The 24,844-nt window shown below is 40.3% G+C and overlaps 2 protein-coding genes across 9 annotated transcripts in view; both read left to right on the top strand.

Moving 5' to 3' along the window:
- LOC121581419 (RNA-binding Raly-like protein) overlaps positions 1-12,244 on the top strand; it is a 74,207-nt gene extending 61,963 nt beyond the window's left edge. For 2 of the 3 annotated variants that reach the window (XM_041896918.2, XM_041896917.2), the window contains exons 3-9: positions 4,974-5,052; positions 5,806-5,850; positions 5,970-6,193; positions 6,527-6,640; positions 6,729-6,865; positions 7,107-7,144; positions 11,879-12,244. In XM_041896918.2, the coding sequence (XP_041752852.2) occupies positions 4,974-5,052; positions 5,806-5,850; positions 5,970-6,193; positions 6,527-6,640; positions 6,729-6,865; positions 7,107-7,139 (632 nt within the window). In that variant the 3' untranslated portion in view covers positions 7,140-7,144; positions 11,879-12,244. Of the gene's footprint in view, positions 1-4,973; positions 5,053-5,805; positions 5,851-5,969; positions 6,194-6,526; positions 6,641-6,728; positions 6,866-7,106; positions 7,161-11,878 lie in introns of all 3 variants that reach the window. The other variant, XM_041896919.2, reaches the window with a different exon arrangement.
- A 3,006-nt stretch (positions 12,245-15,250) lies between these two features.
- Positions 15,251-23,008, top strand: LOC121580636. Of its 6 annotated transcripts, none has more exons than XM_045224650.1 (11): positions 15,251-15,460; positions 16,401-16,487; positions 16,833-16,973; positions 17,111-17,244; positions 17,664-17,800; positions 17,897-17,990; positions 18,107-18,206; positions 18,964-19,223; positions 19,368-19,554; positions 19,836-19,963; positions 20,121-23,008. In XM_045224650.1, the coding sequence occupies exons 1-11, from the start codon at positions 15,445-15,447 to the stop codon at positions 20,436-20,438; spliced, it is 1,602 nt and encodes a 533-aa protein (XP_045080585.1). In that variant the 5' UTR covers positions 15,251-15,444; the 3' UTR covers positions 20,439-23,008. The 6 variants fall into 6 exon arrangements, with proteins under 6 accessions (XP_045080585.1, XP_045080587.1, XP_045080586.1 ...); XM_045224652.1 differs by having other exon boundaries at positions 15,252-15,460; positions 16,833-16,868; XM_045224651.1 differs by lacking the exon at positions 16,401-16,487 and having other exon boundaries at positions 15,252-15,460.
- The last annotated feature ends 1,836 nt before the right edge of the window (positions 23,009-24,844 follow it).

Raw genomic sequence — 24,844 nt, 5'->3', positions numbered from 1 at the left:
GGTAGATTAGTTGTTGATAATAAATAACAGGCTAATACTAATAAAATGAACAAACAAATCAACCAAATATGCATACCACGGCTGACCTGTCCTGATAACTGTCCACTCCAGCCCACAGACAGACCAACACACTCCTGTATGAATGACAAGGGCTTTTCACACTACTGAGCCGAACCGAGCCAAGCCGTACTGAGCTGGCCAGGTTACGCATCCACCATAGTTGCTGGAACTGAAAAAGACAATCTAAGAAGAAAATATTTAAAGAGGCACAGTTGAAAGGTCCACAGTGATGTGTTTCATAGACAGATGTGTGACAACAGCTCAGAATAACACGTTAGAGGCTAGCATGAACGGGATGGACCTCCTCCAAAGGGACAGACAGAGTATCGCAGATGGTTGCATGCCGCAGTCCCTCAGTTACATCATTAAAGTGAGGATAAGAAAAATGAAAAGGACGACGTCATAAAATGTTGGGTGAAAGATTATAAAAGGAGGTTATATGTCCTCTGTCTGTACCTCAGGCAGTTGATTTCAAATAAAACTGAAATGGAGACAACAGCAAGTCAACAGTAATAGCAAACTAGACAATAACAAGGATTGTGTATGTACGTAAGGCAGGGGTTCACAAACGTTGTTGGCCCGCGATCCCATTTTCATATCCATGTAAAGAAAGTGATGTAATCAGCGGCCAATGTTTACTTTTTTAATTGGGGCTATGACAGTCTGTTACAAATCAGTCTGCCAGTATTTCTTGACAGTATTTCAATCTGAAGGAAGTATGGTTTGAAGTGACTGAAATGTATCAGAATGGTATTGGGAAGTTCAGAAGATCATTGACGACGTTCTTTTCCCCCCAGTCTGATTTAATGCCTGGTCTTGTCCACTCCGTTCTAATGAATCCTTGTGGGCATTGTAAAGGGAAACTGAGTCTTATATTTCAGTGATGGGTCATAATATTTTGTAGCTTAAACCGTTAGAAAGATAGAGCCACATTTGTAGGAAGAAAACAGAAACTGCTCTGTTTATTACAAACGCATCTAGCGTCTCCCGGAGGTTACCGACATTAGGGTTCGGTTCTATTTCCCTTTTTCCCCACGTGGGGTCGCAAACCCTGCACCACATGGGTGATGTAAGGAGTGTGTTGGAATGACATCATATGCCTTTGATAATGCCTTGGAAGCCTAATTGCAGTTATAGTATATAGACTGTGTTTTGGAGTTGAAATGCCATAATATGCTTTAAAATGCCTAGGTAGTGGGCAGCCTAAGGCAGGGATTCAATCTGTATAGCGATGTCGACAATGGGGCTTTAAAAGGCAATATTCCTGCGTTCGTGAAGACCGCATTCATGGTAAACGGTGTATATGTCAGCTCAATCGGAAATGACCTTTAAATGGTGCATTGTCGAATAAAGGGCGATCGGATTGCAGTTACAGTGTTGACTATAGAGTCATATTGTGCGAAGCCAGCAGCCTTTTGCCTGGTATCTATAGGTCGCTAAAACAATGCATTTAGTATGGATACTAGGCAAAGAAGCCTTAGCTAGAAGTTATTTTATCTATTAAATCCAAGGCGCATTATCGACAAACACATTTCACTTGACTTTTAAAGGTGATTTACACTTCAGCCGTTTAATCGGGAATGCAATCTCCGCAAACGTTGGGTAAAATGCCTTTAAAAGGCGCATTGTTGGCTATCTAGTGCACTGCTCTATAACGCACCTTGGATTGAATCCCGGGCTGTCTTGGCTCAGCAGCAGGGGGGGCTATACACACTTAGAAAAAAAGGTGCTATCTAGAACCTAAAATGGTTATTCGGCGGTCCCCATAGGAGAACCCTTTGAAGAACCCTTGTTGGTTCCAGGTGGAACCCATTTGGTTCCAAGTAGAACCGTTTTTGGTTCAATGTAGAACCCTTTCCACAGAGGGTTCTACATGGAACCCAAAATGGTTCTACATGGAACCGAAAAGTTTTTTTTACCTGGAACCAAAAAGGGTTCTCCTATGGGGACTGTCAAAGAACCCTTTTGGAACCCTTTTTTTTGGGTTTAGTTTTTAATGTAGGAGAGGCTCTTTCTGGCAGGTATGAGGTGCCAAACCTCTGTGCCAAAAAAACACAAGTTTGCTCATCGCCATTAGCTATTTGGAGAAAAGACGTGTAGGGAGTGCTGATGGATACACATAGAATATAAAATAGTTTAAAAAAGTATACATTTATGTTTACCAAAAACAATAAAAACATTTGATTAAAAAAACAAAAAATGCTCCATTCTGCCAGTCTCCTGCCTGAGAAAGCCATATACCGAACCGTAGATATTAGCCATGCCCTTAAACAAAGATAAGAGAACTCATACCTGTCTCTCCCAGACATTAAAAGCACAGTTATTATCTGATGGTATCTGTTACCAACGACGAGAGGTCTCTCACATTTAAAATTCAAGACACACCGAAACTCTCAAATCATGCACACAACCTGCTGTTCACTCGCTCAACCATACTTTATTGTACGTAGACAAGAGGACATAGCTAGTCCAATAGAGGACTGTCGTTTCTTAAAAGGGAGGCATAGACCAAGTGACTGTGAGAGCTCTCAGCTGCAGCTTTGTAGTCTCTGAAACACAGGCTGTTCCTCCATCAAAGCCTGTGGACAGGGATGAGAACGGTTTAAAGAGAGGAGAAATGCTAATGCTGTACACTCTGCTAAATGGGGTTGGCTAGCACTTCATATGTCCTTTGATATCCTTTTAGCCAAAATAGAACATTGTAAAAGTTCAGAGTTCAAATCATATTTATGTGCATGTTCTTAAGTCGTGGTCATTGCTTAGCAACACATTATTCATGTGTGTGTACCCTGTCTTGCACACACACACTCTGTCTCTCACCATATGCTCTCTCTCTCTCTCTCTCTCTCTCTCTCTCTCTCTCTCTCTCAACCCCAAAGCACACAATTATATGATTAGTATAATGACTGACATTAATCACAGTACTGTGTTCCCTGGCTGAACGGCACAGTGTTCACTTAAGAGTCCCACTCTTGTCATTAGTGACCTCAGCAGGAGTCCAGGGGAGAGTGTCTTTTGTAGAATGGATGAGTTGGTCATCAAGTCCTTCACAGACTATGAATGTAAGAAAGGCACTGTGTGATCTATTGTATCTGTGATGGACTACATTATCCAGAAACAATGCCCTCCTAAGTTAATGGGAGCTGTGTGTGTGTGTGTGTGTGTTTGTTGTGTATGTGTGTGTTTGCTGTATGTGTGTGTGTTTGCTGTATGTGTATGTGTTTGCTGTATGTGTGTGTGTGTGTGTGTGTTGTATGTGTGTGTGTGTTTGCTGTATGTGTGTGTGTGTGTTTGCTGTATGTGTGTGTGTTTGCTGTATGTGTGTGTGTTTGCTGTATGTGTGTGTGTGTTTGCTGTATGTGTGTGTGTGTGTGTGTGTTTGCTGTATGTTTGCTGTATGTGTGTGTGTTTGCTATATGTGTGTGTGTTTGCTGTGTGTGTGTGTGTGTTTGCTGTGTGTGTGTCCTATTACCTTGAGAGCTCAGGGCTCATAGGGTTGAGCAGACAGACAGACAGACAGACAGACAGACAGACAGACAGACAGACGCTTCAACACTGATATCATCTCACTCCCCCGACCAGTGTTCTGGGCAGCTGCCACTCTGAATGGGACAGGGATGAGGTGCGAGTCAGTGGTGTCAGTGTGTGTGCAGATGTTTCCTTATCGGTTGTATTATTCTGTATTTATTCAGGGAAAACCCATTGAGACCAGGGTCTCATTCCCAAGTGTGCCCTGATCACAACAATAAGACAACCAATACAATGTAAAACAGAACAGCAATCAATACAAAACAGTTCCATTCCTAAGCTACTAGGCCCTCAATCAACACCCTAAACTGCCCGAACACCAGAACATCCAATTGTAATGAGTAAAATGCAAATTCTTCCAGCAGTGAGGCGCATTAAAACTAAAAGCGGATTTACCTAATATGGTGGAGACCTGAGGAAGTTAACCAACCCTGTAACGGGTTTGGTAACTCATGTCTTTATACTTCAATAACGAAGTTATGTAAGTCGGAAGCTTGTGTAGTAGAGCTTTGTAAACCAAAAAGGGGATTTTAATGAGGACCAGCCAACCTTCTGAAGCAGTGGTGAGTATTAAAACTGTCACCTGTGATAAAGCGAAGGGCGTTACGGTAGACAGCATCCACAGGTTTAAGAGTAGTGGCTGTTGCATTCTGGTAAATGGAGTCACCATAGTCAAGAACTGGCAGGAAAGTTGACTGTACAATCTGCTTCCTGCTGTTCAGGGACAGGCAATATATATTTCTAAAAAAGAAGCCCACTTTAAATCTTAGCTTTTTAACTAGTTCATCAGTGTTTTTAAACATTAAATCCTTGTCAATCCAAAAGGCCAGATATTTTTATAGGCGGGAACCCGATCGAAGGGAGAATCATTCAATGAATAAATATGTAGTACGTCAGATTTTTTTTGTGCAAGAATTAGAGAACAACACATTTTTTGTGCCCACATTACGTACAAGTTTTAAACCAAGTAGGGCTCTTTGTAAGGCAACAAAGTCAGATTGCAGCTCTACCAACACCTTGACAACATCAGAAATCACACATTGTGTCCTGTCTGACCACTTGCAAGAAGCCTGATCCAGGCCTATTTCAGTCAACCTTTGAATGAGAGTGTGATTGTCAAAAGTGTCAAAGGCCTTGGAAAGGTTTATAAACAGGGCAGCACAATTATTTTTATCATCTAAGCAATTTAACACATTATCTAAAACAAGCGTAGCTGCTGAAACTGTGTTATGTTCAGGTCTAAAACTGGATTTGGTGCACATTAAGAATAGAGTGAGAATTTAAAAAGGTTCTTAGCTGACAGTTGGCCAGGGATTCTAAAACTGTGTGTGGTCTGTGTGAAGTGTTCAGACAGTGATCCTGAAGCTGCTGTGTTTGTATTCCAGACATCAACATGGCGGGAGAGCCCAGACCCTACAGGCCAAAGTTGGTGGGCTCCAAGAGGCCCCTCTCCTCTCTCTACAGGTCAGGGTCATAGCATGACCATAGAAATAGAATGTCACAACAGACCCGGATTCGATCCCAGGCTGTGTCGCAGCTGGCCGCGACTGGGAGACCCATGAGGCGGCGCACAATTGGCCCAGCGTCATCCGGGTTAGGGGAGGGTTTGGCCGGCCGAGATGTCCTTGTCCCATCGTGCTCTAGCGACTCCTTGTGACGGGCCGGGCGCATGCACGCTGATTTCAGTCGTCAGTTGTATGGTGTTTCCTTCGACACATTGGCACTGCTCGCTTAACCCGGAAGCCAGCCACAGGGTCGTGTTTCGGAGGACGCATGGCTCTCGACCTTCGCCTCTCCCGAGTCTGTACGAGAGTTGCAGCGATGGGACAAGACTGTAACTACCAATTGGGGAGAAAAAGGGGTAGAAAGTACCAAAATAGAGCATGAAAATCATAGAAACACTTTGTACTACTCTATAAATAGAGTTGGCTAAAAGAGCATTTCTCAACCGTTTTTTGTGCCAGCTATGGCCACTTCCTTCTTGGAAGAGCACTTTCTTTAAAACCACTTACATTAATAAAACCACTTACATTAATCAAAACCACTTACACTAAAACCCACTTACATTAATAAAACCACTTACACTAAAACTATCCCTTGAGTAGGGACAAAATCAGTGTCATCCAACCATCCCAGGGACTGATCAACATCCTTTTTATTGTTTTGGCACCGTATCAGTGGCTTATTGTAGGTACATCTCTATTTCTGTCTTTACAGTGGCTATGAGTTTGACTACGACTACAGAGAGGATTTCTACAGCAGGTATGGAAATCATTCTGCTCGGTTCTATTCTAGTATTTCCTTTGGAAAACAATGTATTCTGCTTTACCTATTTAACTCTGCTACTTCCTGAAACTTCTGCCCTTCTCTCCTCTCCTCAGATTATTTGAGTACCATGGGCGCATGGTGGCACCCCCCATTCGGGCGCCAATACCCGCCAAACGCTCTCGTGTTGTGGTTCCGTCCCTGCGGCGAATCAAATCTTCGTTCCCTGTCAGGACCTGCTCTGACTCTTCCTCCTCCTTTTCTTCATCCAGACCTCTTCCTCCGTCCTCGCATCTACCTCTTCCGCTCACTTCTGTGTCTTCGGCTGCAGGACCTCAGTGTATGTCTAGTACTCTATTCTCTCTGCCTCTGTCCAATCCTCCACTCCTCTCTCCTCCCCCTGTCCCATCTCTAATCTCTCTGCCTCTGTCCAATCCTCCACTCCTCTCTCCTCCCCCTGTCCCATCTCTAATCTCTCTGCCTCTGTCCAATCCTCCACTCCTCTCTCCTCCCCCTGTCCTATCTCTGTCCTCCCCTCTCTCCCCTTCTGCACCGCTCTGTCTCCTACTCTCTGACAGAACTGTTTTGGTGAAGTCACAGTTATGAAGCATATTCTTTTCAAGAAACATCATGTGTCTCTGTTGTTTTTCTTATCCGTTTTGTATATTCCCAGTGAAGACCGACCAGTTGGTAACCATCAAACGGGAGCTGTCCCAGATCAAGACCAAGATCGACTCTCTACTGGGGCGTCTGGAGAGGATTGAGAGACAGCATCGCACAGAGGCAGGTAAGAGTGGGAAGGCTGTGTGTGTCCTGTTGTGTGACCTCTAACCTGACCTCGTCTTCTCTCTCTCTCTCATCCCCTCTTACCCCAGCAGTCCAGAGGAAACAGAGAGGTGTGTATAAGTGTCTCCATGCCGAGACAGCGGACCTCTCCGGAGACGTGGAGGCGGGAGAGATGACAGACGAAGGCCACGAGGATGTCTTTGATGATGAAGGCACTAACGATATGGTGAGGAGGCCAAGCGGTCATCGTACATCTGAAGGCTGAATGGGGTCAAATGTCACCCTATTCCCTATGTAGTGCACTACTTTTGCCCATGTGGATGATACCTAAGCAGCATTATGAGTAAGCCACTGTGTGTTGTTAAACAATATACAATGGGGTGGGTCTAATCCTGAAAGTTGATTAGTTAAAACGTCAGTGGTGTTAAACGGTATCACTGCTTACTATGTTGTTTTCTTCTTTTCAGATAGAAAACCACTTATCAGACATTGACAACTGAGAGAGGTCAGTTATCCCTCAGGTGACATGTTTGGTTCAATTTAAATGAGTTAATTAGAAGTGTTTATTATAAGTGTCCGTGTAAGGACCAGTGTGGGTGGAGGCTTTTGTTCCAACCAAGCAGTAGCGACGGGCATTCCAAATCTTTTGGCTCCGCTCACCTAAATGAGCTGTCCATTTGGATGAAAAAACATGAAAAATAGCACATTTCATAGCAAAAACAAATACTGTACATAGCAAAAATTGAGGGTGGACCAGAATGAGGCTCTCTTCCGACTACCTATTGTTCCAGCAGTGACTCAGGAATCACCATCTTCAGAGAATGCTTTTACAATTTATCTACAGATAATCATTGTCTGGAGCTCATAAAGCAATAGCAGGATCGTTCCACCAATTCGGTGCCTTTTGAGAAGTGTAACTTGGTGTAAATTTAAATACTTATTAATTTCACCTAATTTTTACATTCTGTCATAAAGAGCACATGTTCGACTTAATAAAAAATGTTTTGGCCCATCTCAAGAGGTTAAATAAAAACATTTACTGCAGGGTTCACGATTTCATTTTAAATCAGCCATAAATCCCCTTGTGATAGGGGAAATGGAAGCTTATTGTGTGAAACAGGGAGGGGCAATTTAATGCAGTTTAACAGGGTTAACAAGGTTAACAGGGTTGACGTGTTATGCTCGACCCGCTCAGTTTTCCACCACAAAACACCAGAAAAATTGCCAAAAAGAGTAGAACCAGCTCACCTGCTTTTACAATATGATAACTATTTATTTTAGCTTGCTATTTACTTTCAGACACAAAATTGGGATTATGGTTAATTGTTTACCTCTGGATAACATGAAAACAGCCTAACCAGCTCTGCTGGCAACAATTTAATTACACTTTTTTGCCGACATTAACTGACACCGGCCATATTCAACGGGTGTTGCGCGTTTGTAAATTAATCAGTTATTCTGCGCTCTGGCATACTCAACACTGAATTTACGAACGCACTCGAAATGGTTACTTGCATAGTGGCGTCTTTTGTTAAGACGTGCAGTTGAAGTCGGAAGTTTACATACACCTTAGCCAAATACATTTAAAATCAGTTTTTTACAATTCCTGACATTTAATCCTAGTAAAAATTCCCTGTTTTAGGTCAGTTAGGATCACCACTTTATTTTAAGAATGTCAAATGTCAGAATAATAGTAGAGATATTGATTTATTTCAGCTTTTTTTTCTTTCATCACATTCCCAGTGGGTCAGAAGTTTACATACACTCAATTAGTATTTGGTAGCATTGCCTTTAAATTGTTTAACTTTGATCAAACATTTCGGGTAGCCTTCCACAAGCTTCCCACAATAAGTTGGGTGAATTTTGGCCCATTCCTCCTGACAGAGCTGGTGTAACTGAGTCAGGTTTGTAGGCCTCCTTGCTCGCACGCGCTTTTTTAATTCTGTCCACAAATGTTCTATAGGATTGAGGTCAGGGCTTTGTGATGGCCACTCCAATACCTTGACTTTGTTGTCCTTAAGCCATTTTGCCACAACTTTGGAAGTATGCTTGGGGTCGTTGTCCATTTGGAAGACCCATTTGCGACCAAGCTTTAACTTCCTGACTGATGTCGAGATGTTGCTTCAATATATCCACTTGTTTTCCTTCTTCATGATTCCATCTATTTTGTGAAGTGCACCAGTCCCTCCTGCAGCAAAGCACCCCCACAGCATGATGCTGCCACCCCCGTGCTTCACGGTTGGGATGGTGTTCTTCGGCTTGCAAGGTTCCCCCTTTTTTCTCCAAACATAACGATGGTCATTATGGCCAAACAGTTCTATTTTTGTTTCATCAGACCAGAGGACATTTCTCCAAAAAGTGCAATCTTTGTCCCCATGTGCAGTTGCAAACCGTAGTCTGGATTTTTTATGGCAGTTTTGGAGCAGTGGCTTCTTCCTTGCTGAGCGGCCTTTCAGGTTATGTCGATATAAGACTCGTTTTACTGTGGATATAGATCCTTTTGTACCTGTTTCCTCCAGCATCTTCACGTCCTTTGCTGTTGTTCTGGGATTGATTTGCACTTTTCGCACCAAAGTACGTTCATCTCTAGGAGACAGAACGCGTCTCCTTCCTGAGCGGTATGACAGCTGCGTGGTCCTGTGGTGTTTATACTTGTGTACTATTGTTTGTACAGATGAACGTGGTACCTTAAGGCGTTTGGAAATTGCTCCCAAGGATGAACCAGACTTGTGGAGGTCTACCATTTTTTTCTGAGGTCTTGGCTGATTTATTTTGATTTTCCCATGATGCCAAGCAAAGAGGCACTGAGTTTGAAGGTAGGCCTTGAAATACATCCACAGGTACACCTCCAATTGACTGAAATGATGTAAATTAGCCTATCAGAAGCTTCTAAAGCCATGACATCATTTTCTGGAATTTTCCAAGCTGTTTAAAGGTACAGTCAACTTAGTGTATGTACATTTCTGACCCACTGGAATTTGTGATACAGTGAATTATAAGTGAAATAATCTGTCTGTAAACAATTGTTGGCAAAATTACTTGTGTCATGCAAAGTAGATGTCCTAACCGACTTGCCAAAACTGTAGTTTGTTAACAAGAAATTTGTGGAGTGGTTGAAAAATGAGTTTTAAAGACTCCAACCTAAGTGTATGTAAACTTCCGACTTCAACTGTAGCTAGCTAGGTAAACAATGCACCTAGCTAGGTTAACAATGAACCTAGCTAGGTAAACAACGTGTAAGATCGTACACGTTACGTAACGTTAGCTAGCGAGCCAGCCAGCTAACGTTAACTATTTAAACAATGAACCATAGTGCCAACTCATGTCGTTACTACCCTGCATGAATCTGCTGGTAGCTAACCAACCAGGTTCAATGGCATTAGGCTCTAACTAGCAAAGCAAATGGCTCTGAGATACGAATAATAACATCATACACGTAACGTTAACTAGCCAGCCAGCCAGCAAACGTTAGCTAGTTAAACAATTAACCATAGTGCCAGCTCATTATGTTACTACCCTGCATGAATCTGCTGGTCACTAACCAACCAGGTTCAATGTTAGCTAGCTAACATTAGGCTCTAATTAGCCAAGCAAACGGCTCTAATATACGAATAATAACATCATACACGTAACGTTAGCTAGCGAGCCAGCCAGCTAACGTTAGCTAGCTAACAGTACACTTTAATTTGAAATGAAACCACTTTATGTCAAAATTAGAAATGTGTATTATTTCAACATGTATCTAGCTAGACTATCTTACTTGTATACATCATGCATGATGGACGAGTCTCCCTGTCACGGATGCCATGGTTGCCCTTAGTTTGAAGATGTAATCTGGAGACAGGGGTTTTCTCGATCTCTTTAGCTATCATACTCTAATTCCACTGATTTATTTGTTGATTTGCTGATTGTATCTCCCGAGTGGCGCAGTGGTCTAAGGCACTGCATCGCAGTGCTAGCTGTGCCACTAGAGATCCTGGTTCAAATCCAGGCTCTGTCGTAGCCGGCCGTTGCCGGGAGACCCATGGGGTGGCGCACAATTGGCCCAGCGTCGTCCAGGGTAGGGGAGGGAATGTCTGGCAGGGATGTAGGTCAGTTGGTAGAGCATGGCGTTTGCAACGCCAGGGTTGTGGGTTCGATTCCCACGGGTGGCCAGTATGAATTTTTTTTATAAAAAATGTATGCACTCACTAACTGTAAGTCGCTCTGGATAAGAGTGTCTGCTAAATGACTAAAATGTAATTTCAAAACTAGATCCTCCAAAAAGTGGAGAGCAACACTTATGTAGCTCCACTAGTGGAACCACATATCACACTTTCACAAAATGCTTGAAGACATGGCTAAAGGTCAATCAGATTTGTGAACATGGTCCCTAGCTGTGTGTTGCCGCTTTCCATGTCTGTTGTCTGTAACTTGTGAGGTGTGGAAACACTTTGTTGCTTTTATGAATTTTGTCTTGCTGCTTTTTGTTCTATGTTGCTCTGTCTGTATGCTACGTCTTGCTTGTCCTATGTTGCTATGTCTGTATGCTATGTCTTGTTCTATGTTGTTATTGTCTATATTGTAATTGTTTTTAATAACCTGCCCAGGGACTGCGGTTGAAAATTAGCCGGCTGGCTAAAACCGGCACTTTTACTGAAACGTTGATTAATGTGCACTGTCCCTGTAAAAATAAACTCAAACTCAAACTCAAACTCAAACACTACACGATACATTTAAAAAAAGCTGCGTTAGACAGGATTACCTACACCTACTGACCAGCTCAAATAGACAGAAGCGTTCTATATGGCAGACCAATCCAAACTCCTCTCTTGGCTTGTCCAGCCCACTCATTATCTCAGCCAACCATGGCTAGTGGGAAGGTTGCTGTCTTTTTCTGTGGCTCGTAATTTAACCATTTTATTTGTATTTACAGATGGCATGCACGTTTGTTATTAAAGGCACATGAAAGTTCACATGTTCCAGAAGGCATTTCTGCCAAAAAAAAATGCCTCTCCTGTGAAGTAGTGACTCCTAGTTTCCTGAAACGTGTCACATAATGGGAAAACTCCCATTCTAAGGTTCTCCCTCTTCTGAAGAACCTAGTTTCAACCATTGCTTTCAGTACTGTTGATTAGGATGTTGACGATGACAATAATAATGAATATTATTTTGTCTTTTACGGATCATGACGATGACGACAATAAGGTTCAAAATTAATATAATTAATCTTATTGTGTGTTATGCTTCTTGTTCACAGGGTGGTAAAATTAAGCCTTATTGGTGGTTTGAAGAACAAATAGTGAAGGTCAGGACCTGAAAGACCAATCAATGGAATAAAGGAAAAGACGGTCAAGGGAAAGACTCTCATGGACTCCAGTGTGCTTGATTGCCCATCAAGACACAACACTGTGCATATTGCTGCGGCACTACAATGTTGTACTTTCATTTCATACAATACATGTACCAGATCCTGTACGCCGACTACTGTGTTTTATTCTAGTAATCTCAGAAATGAGTTGACGCAGGGTGAAAAGGAGTCACTCTCATTGAGTGCGGTTACATGCACACAATAATGCGACTATTGTGGATAGTCAGATTAATATAATAGTTCGATTAAAACGTTTACATGCTTTGCAAGCGGAACGATTTCTCTTATAATCCTGTTTACATGGTGGACACATCTGAAATCAGGCTACCTGATGGCACTCTGATAAATGCCGAAAATCGGCAATCAAAATAAACGTTCTAGTCTTTTTGATTCCGAGTTCAGACATATAAAGTTTGTATTTGAAAACGACTTCTATTACACATAGATTGTTGTTTCCGAACTCACTTCACTTGTGTTTAAGAGGGAGGCTCGCTCGGCTGGTGCTTGAAAATGCACAGATCAAATACTCCGCTGGAACGCCAATTAATAAGGCGTTTACATGTCCTAATAATTTGAAAGATTGCTCAGAAAACCAGGTGTTTTAATCGGCGTATGCTTACTTTGATTTTGACCTTACACCAATTTAAGATAAGCAGAGGAAGGCAGTTACATGATTAATACATAATCTGTCTACTGCCATAATCAGTTTAATATTGAATTATTTGTGTGCATGTAAACATACTCATTGTTCTCAGACTGATAGTTCTGGTTTCAAGGTATTACCGTCTAAAATGTGAATGGCAAAACTCAGAAGAAATCTTTTATGTTGGAATTGTGACTACTTAGCGTTTTAATGTATTTGTTGCAACTGTTGTATGGCCATCTACGAAATGGGTTAGGGGACAAGACAAAGGCTTAATATTGGCACTAAAATGTGTGTTATTTAATAAAGGATATATTCCATTTGATTTGATAAAAATATTGACATAAAAGCATTACATGCCATGGACGTGAATGGAATTTTAATAGCATTACATGCCATGGATATGAATGGAATTATTAAATTGTGTATACCTTTAAAAGAGTAGTTCACTATTTTACAACTTGATGTTAGATGGTTTCTCACCCTGAAAGTAGTCTATGGGCCAGGAGAAACTGTAATCCATGGTTCAGTTTCTTTAAACAGTCATTACAAACTTCTGCTAACTTGAGCCACCCACCGCTAGCTAAAAATCTATGGAAGTGATTGGGCATGTGAGCATGTTTAATTTATTTTTCTTCTAAATCACCTGAAATCAACTCCATATTTGGTTTGATGTTACTTAAAAGGTGATTTGGCCATTTTAAAACAAAAACATGCTCACATTCCCCATCATTTTCATTTAGGCTAATTTAATAAATCTAATAAAGTCTAGGCTATTGCAAATTGGAATAACCTATACTGTCAAATTGGATTGATGTTTCTATCTTACACCACCAATCTTCAGTATCATTATATCTGTAATCTTTAGGCCTACATTGTAAAATGCTTTCCATTTGTTATACAAATGTAAAATGTTACAGGTCACTATGATGTTCATGTAGGCCTAATCTTCTGTTAGGCTAGCCTGAACATTTTAAAGTTTAAAGTTGGTTTGATGTTATAGCTTAAATGGTTAAGAGTTCTGTTAATTTACATATTATCCTAATTAATGGATATCAAACTATTATTGCACAAAGTTGAATTAATTAATCAAAGTTCTGATGAAAGACCTCTTTGTTTAGGGCTAACTGGAAGATCTCCAAAAACAAGGTTGGGCTAACCTGACCTACTGTATTTCATTCTGGACAAATGAAGTCATTGAGAGATTGCTATCAATGATAGGAAATTGGAAGCCCTATGTAGGATACAGAGTGGCCATGACCTAACGAAATACACTGTAATCAAGTTATTTAACACTAATATTAACATTTTATTCAGCAAAATAACCATCATCTCATAAGTTGTAACTATATGAAGAACTCTATGTTAACCTGTGAGCCACAATATATTGCCTATGGAATAGTGCACCGAGGTTTGATTTCGGGACAGCTAGCCAGCGCTCTGAAGGACAGTTCAGCACCACAGCAGTGGGCCTCTACAGTGGCCAGAGCCCAAGCTCATAACAAGATGACCTGTGGAGACCACTGAGAGCTAAAAGGCTTGGCAGGAGCAGGCCAAAGCCCTACACTACGGATCAGATTTGAGGAGTTAGCGAGGCAACTTTGGTCAACTGAGTTCAACTCGGGATAACCAGTGACACAAAAGTGGCTCACCTTTTTAGCCTGGTAAAATTCTATGGTAATGAATCCTTCACAAATAACCTGCTCTGGGGCTCCGTTTATTCTGAATGAAGAGTCTGAGCCGCGATTTGAGGACCAATGTAATCAGATTCCCTTCCTCTCGCAAAGATTGCGTCATCATCCCCTTAATTTGAGGAAGACGACTGAGGGCTATATTAAAATCAGATTGACATCCGCATAGCCTTGTTTTGGCGGTGGTACTGCTTTACAGCCAGTGGTGATTTTAGCATGTAAATCTTCGTGGGGCACATAAAAAAACAAAAATTGGGGATGCATGCTAGCAAAGCCACTACACAACACAAAACTAAACAATACATTAATTGCACTATAACGGTGACAAACGGTGCCCACAAACTGTTAGGGACTACATAAAGCTGTCCCAACAGCACAGTCCCAACAGCAGCCCCAACACATTACCACTGCTACACCTGGCTATCAGCGGAGCCTTGTCTGGCAGCGAAACAGTTCATTCAGCTTTATTTACACAAATGTGGTTTCTACTGACAATGTACAAAATATGGCATAAGGGGACGAGAAGCGGATAAGAGGCAATCCGTAATTTCGATGAAGACATTATGAGCGAGCCAGGACGGACGTAGTGAATATAACTATTTGTTCAGCACTTTTGAAATGTACAGCAACAAAATTCAGAACATGGGCCGTTCTTACAGAGTTCTCCCTGTACACCAAGTCAGAACCGTAGGATAAATAAAGGGGGCATATAAGCAGACAATGAAAGCTCTTACAATATTCGATGATTACATTTCTCTAAAACAGGTTATGGACAACATGTGCACCACCAAGTCAGAACAGTAGGAGAAATGAAGAGGGGAAAATAGACAAAATTATTAGGGTGAGGCACATGGGCTACTAACAGCTTACTACACAACATACACTTAGTATTACTTTCTTAGCTACAATATACACAGTAAATTCCATAGTGTTAAATATGCAGTGTCAAAGTACATTGACTCTTACAGAGTTATTACTACAACAGTTGGAGTAAGATACCGCCCAGTGTTGGTGAAAAAGTACGTTGTTAAAAGACGCAGTGTCAGACGTACTCTGGAAAGCTCCGCCCACCTACGACTCGTCTCAAACGGACCACACATTTTCACGGCGCCATTTTCTTCATGTGGAATGACTGCGGTAAGTTTCTCCTAAGCGACTATACACACATTATTTGTCATTTTAACAGAAGCAGCATTTAAGAATTACTTTATATCGTTGCTAACAGTGCACTCTAGTTGGTTTTAGGTCTTAAAATGTCGAATTTTAAAAAGGCTAACGTTAACATGTTGTGACTGACTTCTGTCCAGTCCATGTGCCAGCAGTATTAAGCTAACGTTAATTAACATTAACTGACGAACATAACGTTCAAACTAGACAATGTCAGCCCGATTTATTGTAAGTTATGTTAATACAACGTGGAGGGGGGATTGTGTACTTCTTGTTAACGTTCAGATATTACAGGAACATAGCAAAGACTAAGGGGAGTTGGCTAAACTAGCTACAGTTAGCTACGTTAGCTTGACTGGCTAACTATGTGCGGGTGGCATGGATTTATTATGTTAACGGCGGGTAGACATTAACCTTGGACACTGCTTAAGCGGTGTGCCTTTATTTTTTCCTGGATATTATACAAAATGACTTTCGGGTTTCAAAGCAGCAGCAGTACTGTTAAAATACTTAAGCACTATCTTAGCACACACTTATGGTGTAACGTTTAGCTAACATTATTCAATTCAATGTTATTTATATTGTCAAATCATAACAAGAGTTATCTCAAGACACTTTACAGACAGAGTAGGTCTAGACCACACTCTATAATATACCAAGACCCAACAATTGCAGTAATTGTGCGGGCAAGGCGGTAACATTAATGTTACAAGGATGAAAATCAGACGTTATCCTTTTTAATGTGTTTGACAGTAACTTCAATTTAACTGGCCATTTCTGCAAAAGTGCTGATCATTTCTCAGCACTTTGGTGGCTTGAAACAATATTTTTTCTTATATTTGAGGAAATACTGCTAAAATAAGACCATCAACTTTTTAACTGTGAGAAATTGTACTGATACTATTTGCAGGGAGCATGCTGCTTAAAGCTAAACTTGGAGATGTCCAAAAATTTGTCAGAATAACTGAGCCAAATCTGAAAGACTTTTTGATTGCAGGTAAGAATTTGACAATGTTAGTAATAACTGTCTGAATTTAGCTGTTTAAAATTGATATACTGGAATATTCCTAAAATGATGGGACATGTTAAGTTCTCAGGTTTTTGGAACTGGTCCATTTTTGTACGTCTAAATTTCTTCTGTTTTGCCCTTGGTAACTACACTTTAATTGTGGATGCATTGCTTAAGGTATAGTTATGATGCTACAAAAAAAAACATTTTAATCACTTAATAGTGTTTGTTTAAAACCTATTTTATAGGGTAAGGTAGGTGTACACAGTGAAATTATTATATAAATAATGATTTACTTTTGTTTACACAAGCTTTTATCCCTGTTTTTTCTAGCATTTGCAAAGTTTGGTGTCCCAGCTGTAACAGAAGGTGTGAAAATTGTTGACAGTTCAGGGACTGAATTGGATGATGATGTTTTTGAGGATATTATAAAGGATCCCTCAACTGGGGTGCTAACCATCAAATATGACTCAGGTTTGTTTCAGTTAATTAGACTAATTAATGAATACGTTATTTCTTTGTTTTATGAAGTTCATGGTGTCTATTAAATAAGTGTCTTAGATTATGAGGGAACTATATATAATTCTTTTTCTTCTAAAAATCATGGTTAGAATCTGTCTCCATGGTGGCCTCTTCTGAGCAATCCCAACCATCATCCCTTGATACCTTGGACTCTGAGGATACAGTCATTATTTCAGATAGCCCCTCCAGAAAACGCCAGAGGCTGGATACAGAAGCCAAGCAAGTAAGACAATTCTGACATTTTAAATTCTGTTCTTGAATCTGTTCTCAGAGAATTAAAATTACATTAATATACATTGTAAATTACATGGTTTCAAAACATTTTTGAAGTCCTGATTAGGGATGTCCCGATCAAGTTTTTTTAAGCGCCCTATCCGATTAAAAAAAGTATCTGCTGATATTGAGTCCTGATCAGATACTTTTATTTATTTATTGATAATACAGTGCACACTTCGAGTACATTCAAGTTATTGTCGCTGTCTGGAGGGAGTTTCTTACCATTATTGGCTTTTTCATTGGATTTTTTGTAGCACTTGCAATCTTTGAGATTGGATCGGGACATCCTCTGACATCATATTAGTTTATTTCCAGTTTATTTGCAGTGGACATAACATGCAGAATTGTTATGCATTTTGTTTTAAGTTGGTGGAATCAGCTCTTACCAACAAAACCGGTGGGGAACGTATAATAAATGAATACAACCGAACCAAGTCCTTGACGGATGAAACAAGACGCAAAATGGTGAACATGCTGGCAGCTGACATGACAGAAATGAATGGGTAATTTGTTAATAGTCCTTGTGTTCTCAATCTGTAAATCTAAATCTGAATCTAAGTGAATATGACTGCACAATCCTTTCTTCTTCAATTTTGCAGTACATCTCCACCCAGACAGGTGAAAGAAATGTATGCCAAAGGAATAGTGACCTTATTCCCGTACCTCAGTGACCCATTCTCTAAGAATGGCTATGTGAGTTGCACACAGTAATAGTTGTAATGTTAAATATTATTGGAAGTTTTTGAATCCTACCAGACCATGTTGTTTTCAATGAAGTATCCATTTTTGTTATCCTTTCATCCTTCAAGGAGCATTATTATGATGGCGAGAGTGGAACTGGGTACTTGGCCTGGAGGATTAAAACTATTCAGAGAGGCACCGCCAAAGACAGGCGATCATCATTCGGAGGTAATACTGGAAAATGTATGGAACAAAACAGTTGCTAGATCAATAATTGCATTTGTTGCACTATTTCTCAGACATATAGTATAATGTGTAACTACATCCTTCAATTCTGCTAGCTCCCTCCCTCTTAGCAAATTTAAAGAAAATATGCATCAGAGACCTACAAAGGACTGTGACATAAGGGGGGGTTGCCTCGACACTGACTGGTCGAGGCAACCCCTGGCAAACTGGCCTTGCAAACTTTAGGGTGATTTAAACCAGTAGATGGCATTTTCATACATTTTTCAACCCACAAACTGCAGATTTCATAAATTGTGAAGAAATAATGTCAATATTAACACCAGCATTGATGCAGGGCTCCACACTAACTTTTTGTCTTGGTTGCACTTGTGCGCCTAACTTTTTTATTTAGGTGCACCAGCACAAAATGTAGGTGCACCCAAATTTTTTCCTTGCGTCGCCATTAACGCCACAATTTCAAGGTCACCTTTTTATCACGCTCCATATACATTCATATATATCATGTAACCACCCCCCCTTTGCTGTCCTCTGCCCCTCAGATGGCCAACACCTGTAATTTGGCCTTCTTCCCATTTGGCCTTGGCTAAACCAGCTTGCCACACTCCCTAGCATCAAACATATCATTCATATCATTTAGTTTACAGCTCAAAAAGTATATTTTACAGTGGAGTACTTCCTTTAAAAGTTAGCCAGGCTACTAAAACTTTTGACATGATTGAAATTTTCACGTGTTGTGTAGAATCAGCCAAAGGATCAACTGGTGAAGACATGTCTGGAGGACCGACTGTCAGACGAGAATCCCAGTTTGTTCCAGAGACTGCCCTGACTGATGATGAGTGCAACAAAGCAATCTCACTGATGAAACATTCTGCTGATGCAGACACAATCAAGAAGAAAATGGAACTGACGTTTGTGTATCGCCGCAAAATGATCCTCGACCCCCAGCAGTCAAGCAACATACTGTCTGAGTTTCCACGTTTTAAAGACGTCAAAAGCTTGGTAATTATGTTATTTTGAAAATACTATGACAAGTGAATTGTTTTGTAAGACATTGTAGTGATACTAGCTAGCTAAACTAGCACGCAATACAATTTGATTGGCTGTCAAATAACTGAAATTGTCACCAACACCACCCCACTCCAGGTTGAACAGGATTTTGTTCTAATGTTCGGAGAGGATACCTCAAGCAAGCTTCTGGAAAGGTGGCCGGTCACGTTCAAGAAAAAGATCATCAAACAATGCAGAAAGCTTCCATCCACAAGTGAGCTTGAAGAACTCTTGCTGGCAGCTGATCCTCCTGAGGATGGCACTGAATTGGATGTTGACTTTGGTAAGATGCTTGTAAGCCTACCTTTTGTGTTGTATTGCAATATCAACATTATGTGTAAACATTTAAATATCAACATAATACTAAGAAGCTGGATCTGTGAAAGATTTACGAGTACGTTCTGTAGCAGTATATTGAACAAAACTTTTGAGATTTGACTCAGCCCTGTGGATGTTTTAGTTAGAGAACTTCTTGTGATGTAGAACTGCTGTCTGTCTGGGGGGTCTTTTGTAAAGAAAACAACGTAACTGAAGTGTGTTAACATTGAACTTGTGTTGTTACAGGTTGGGACAGTGATCTGTCATCGGTTTTACTGCTTATACACCTGATTCCACCCTCCGCTCAGGGTCGGAAGAGACCAGGAAAGGTTTCCGCATCCCAAGCAGAGAAACATCTTGTGGTATTCAAGAAGGTTTGTATTTTTTCTAATTTGTGGTATGAACACCTAATATTAGGCTACAAGTATTCATTCAATATTCATATTCAATAAGAGTAGTGTATTGGCTCTTTCTGCATATTCTACAACTACTTGGCCATTAACTACAGTTTTCCCTCATTTGTCTTCGCAGACCGGAACAAACATTCAAGAGCATCTCGATGCCATCACTACTAGCGCTCAGCCCTATCTCCTAGCTGTTGGAGTTAAGAAGAATGCAATCCACCAGTTCTTCATCATTATCGACAAGAATGCCATACCTTGCAGGTCAACCTCTTCTCTTGTTGCTTTTGACGAACTATTTAAGGCACATTTTGTGTTTGGCACATCCTACAACACCATGCTCCACAACATGTACACTTTCATCCAAACTACAGTGTACAGCATCGATGCTGGCAAGGTCAAAGAGAGCCCTCGTGTTGCTGAAATCAGGGCGAGGTTACTTCATTAGTGCTTGAAGTTTCTCCTCGAACATGAAGTGTTTTGTTTGTCAGGCTGAGTTATCGAGTTCAAATATGCTTGTTAGGCATTTACGATTAGTTCACGGTTACTTGCCTGGAAAAAATCTCCGGCTTAAATGTGCTCAGACTGGATGTGGCTGTGCGTTTGGTACGTTTTCTGGTTTTAGGAAACATTTAAACACAAAACACACTGAGTATATTGACCAACAGGTTGACCCTGATGTTTATTTAAGCAGCATTGGAGAGGCAGTGACCACTAATGTAGAGGAGACAGCTACAACGTCACGGACAGTTAATGAACACGAGGTAGCCACATCTACTCTGTTGAAAAAGTCCAACAGGAGCACTCTAGATATGTGTGCCTCTGCTGTTGCACAACTAAAAGCAGCTGGATTAAGTCAATCTACTGTAAATAGTTTTGTTTCCTCCATGGAAGAAGTGTTTTTTGAGATTCAAAGTCAAGCTACAGATGCAGCTTTGCAGTGCTTATCTCCACAGGAAACTGAAAATAAGAACAGAATAGAACAATCTTTGCAAAAGTTGGAAAACCCTTTCACACCCTTAAATTCAGAAGCTAAACGAAATAAACACTTCAAAGAGAAATGGGGAATCGTAGAACCTGTTGAAAAGGTGCTTGGCACAAGATTTGACAGCAGAAGAAACAAAACAACTGGGACATACGATCAGGTCGTTGTAACTGACAAGTTTGCATATATTCCTATTTTAGAAACACTAAAGGCCATTTTTCAAAACCCAGAACTTGCAGACATGTTCAAGCCCAGGCACATGCCCAAGGAAGGTGTGTATGCAGACTTGAGAGATGCCGCCTATTTTAAAAAAAAGTCCCTTATTCTCTATAGAAAAAGATGCCATACAGATCCAGCTATTTTATGACGACTTTGAAACAGCAAACCCCTTGGGGTCTAAAAAGGGTATACACAAATTAGGTGCTATATACTTTACATTAAGGAATTTTCCCCCAATCTTTAATTCATCATTGATAAATATTCATTTGGGTGCTCTTTTCCATGCGCAGGACATCAAGCGTTATGGTTTTAATTTGATACTTGAGCCACTTGTCAGTGATCTTAAAGTACTCGAGACAGAGGGACTTAAAGTTCCCAGATTGAAAGATGTGATTCACGGTACCATAGTTCAGGTCACTGGTGATAATCTTGGGTTGCATGGTTTATTTGGCTTTGTGGAGTCATTTGGGGCAAGGTATTGTTGTCGTTTCTGTCTCCTTGAGAAAGATTGTTTTCAAACTGTGTTCTGTGAAGATGATCCAAAAGTTGTACTACGAACTATCGAGATGCACAAACTGCACTGTCAAACTTTACAAACAGATCCTACACTACCTCATATCTATGGTGTCAAACGCATTTGTCTGCTGAATTCACTACAGTATTTTAATACAGCCAACAATTTTTCTGTAGATATAATGCACGATATTTTAGAAGGAGTTGCTCAGTTTGAAGTCAAACTTGTCCTGCAGTACATTAAGGAAAACTTCCTAAATGCTGAACAACTGGCTGGTAGAATACATGCTTTTGACTATGGATACAATCAGCAGCGAAACCGTCCACCTAGAGTAAAGTTGTTTGATGGAAGTAATGATTTGGGGTTGAATGCTATACAGTCTTGGTGCTTATTACGTAATATGCCTTTGCTATTTGGTGATTTAATACAGTCAGATGACCAGCACTGGCATCTTCTACTTTTGCTTCTACACATTGTTAACATTGTATTTTCCCCAGTCCTTACAGAAGGCATGACCATTTACCTCAAACATTTAATCATTGATCATCATCAGCTCTTCAAGCAGTTGTTTCCTGCAATCAATCTCTTACCAAAGCATCACTTCATGATTCATTACCCTCGTAATATAAAAACATCGGCCCAGTTCTGCACATGTGGTGCATGCGTTATGAAGCTAAACATAATTTTTTTAAGAAGCAATTAAAAAGCTTTAAAAATGTAACAAAAACATTAGCCAAAAGCACCAAAGTTGTATGGCAATGTATCGAGAGTCCTTTAGCAAGGAAAGATTAACTTTAGGTTCGGGGAAGATGGTAACACTTAGTGAGCTCAAAGAAGGTCCCGAGATTGCTTTAAAATGTGGGTCTGTATTGTCTACCAGTGTGTTTTCTGCCAAGTGGATCAAACATCATGGTACAGAGTACCGCCGTGACTTCATTATCTGTACTGAGGTAGCATTTGAGATGCCTGTATTTTGTAAAATCAAAATTATTGCTGTGAAAGATGACTGTGTATTGCTCTGTGGAAAACTGATGGAAACAGTGTGTTTTGATTACCATTACTATGCCTTTAAGGTCAGGATGCATCCAGACAGGGTTCAAAAGGTGATCAACATTACTGAACTGTGTTACTTTAAACCTTTTGATGTTCAAATGAAGTATGGAACGACAGATTCCTCCTTGTATGTTGTTCCCTATTGCCATTTTATGGAAACCTAAGGTCAATGTTTTAAAAAGGGATTTGTATTCTTAATATATTTTAGCCTGACATAGTTGAGCTGTTAATAAAAATTTGAAATGCATTATTTTGTGGTAAGTTGTGATTTTTACTCACTTAATGGAGTATTTGGTGTAATTTGACACTAAAAAAGTGTAAAATGAATACTGCTGAGATTTATTTCCGTGACACTATACGGTGTTAGAATTTGACTCTATTTGAGCTTGTTTTTCACTGCAAGATAGTCAATTATCAACACAATAGTGTGTAACATCAACACTTATCAGAGTTATTTTAACCTTGAGTGTCAACTCCATGCAGTGTTAAACTGGACTGGAATCAAACTCAATCAGAGTTGATTTGTTATTTTAGAAGAGTAAATGATTAACTCTTCCAAGGGTAATATTTACACTCTCCAGTGTTATTTAACCTTTAGTGTAAAATTAAAATAACACTATTCAGTGTAAGCGAGTGTTAAATTTTTACTCTATTTAGAGTTAATTTAACTCTAAAATGTTAACACTATGAAAAGAGTCAAATTAACACTATTTCAGGGTGGGACCATATACACTCAGAAATAGTGTTAAATTTAACTCTTTAAGTGTTACTTTAACACTTCAAAATTTACTGTGTACATATCTTCCTGGCATATTACATAATTTATGCAGCAGCATACAATAAATTTTTGGACTCACCTTGATATGTTGTGCTCACTTGAACAGGAAGGTGGCGCAGCGGTCTTTCGTGGGCAAATTTTGTCATGAAACTTTGTCATCAAAGTCTGTCATTCTCTGGATTTATGGTGCTTTCAAGACAACTGGGAACTCTGAAAAAATCAAGGTCGAATCATGATGACGTCAGTGATCTTCAGGTCGTAGCTCTAGAAAGAGGCCAGAGTTCCCGACTTACAATTCCGTGTAAAACATATTTTCCCAGGCAGAGCTAGTTTTTTCCAGAGTTCCCAGTTGTCTTGAATTCACTGAAGTCAGATTTTCCCAGTTCTGAGTAAACAGTTGTTTTGAGCGCGGCATAAATCATGCTGGATTGATAGCATGGCCAATGTTGAATGTTTATCATTTTAAGATTGGAAAAGAGACCCTTAAACCCACACTTGGACCACACACCCACTCCACTGAATAGCAGGCTAGTGCAGTTAGCCACGGATCCCTTCCAAACCACTCATTGTTGAATTTGCAATTTCCAACTTTTTGTGTAATGTTTATGTCCAGTAGCCGATGAGCACCGATACATTTTATCTATAATTTCTCTTCATATGACAAGGATTAAAAAGGATTTGCCAGTAGATTGTCGACTTGATTCATGATGATGACGACTGCTAGCTAAGATTTTGAAAGTATGATGTTGACATGATCAGTCCAATCAAAACTACTGTAGATATAACGTGATTTGACGTCATTTTATCTGTGGCCAATGACCTTGAGCCTTCTTGGATGGGCACTTCTAATGTACTGTAACTCTATGGCAGCACCCAAGGGGCTTGAATATTCAAGTTCTACCCTGAGATTTGGCAGTGACGTAGTGTCCCCATGAGTGACAGAACACTGAGCCAATCACAGCGCAACTAGAGGATATTACCAACACTCTGTATTTTCCGCTGGCTGCCCCAACACCACCACACAAAGCACTAAGCTAGGCTGAAACATCTGCATTTTGGAGCTGCCTTACTCAAGAAAGCAAAAAAGAGACCATGTTTGTATGGAGGCTTTATTGACTCAATTATTACTTATTTGTTTTTTTACATTGTTTGCAAACTGATATGTGACACATATTAATGCCAAAATAACATGCAAAACAGGCAACCACCCCCCAAAAAAACATATCAGTTTGAATGACGGGTCGCCACTCTTTACAGCTGTCAAATCCACAAGCGGCTCGTTGCGTTACCTTATCGCAGACACTG

Source organism: Coregonus clupeaformis, chromosome 14, assembly GCF_020615455.1.
Source record: "Coregonus clupeaformis isolate EN_2021a chromosome 14, ASM2061545v1, whole genome shotgun sequence".
NCBI classification, from domain to species: Eukaryota; Metazoa; Chordata; class Actinopteri; order Salmoniformes; family Salmonidae; genus Coregonus; species Coregonus clupeaformis.
This window is presented reverse-complemented; position numbering and strand designations above follow the sequence as displayed.

Coding starts and splice junctions, on each gene's coding strand:
- LOC121580636 (XM_045224650.1), top strand. Junction 16,488..16,832: donor GAAAGACTTTTTGATTGCAG/GTAAGAATTTGA, acceptor TGTTTTTTCTAG/CATTTGCAAAGTTTGGTGTC. Junction 17,801..17,896: donor GACATGACAGAAATGAATGG/GTAATTTGTTAA, acceptor TCAATTTTGCAG/TACATCTCCACCCAGACAGG.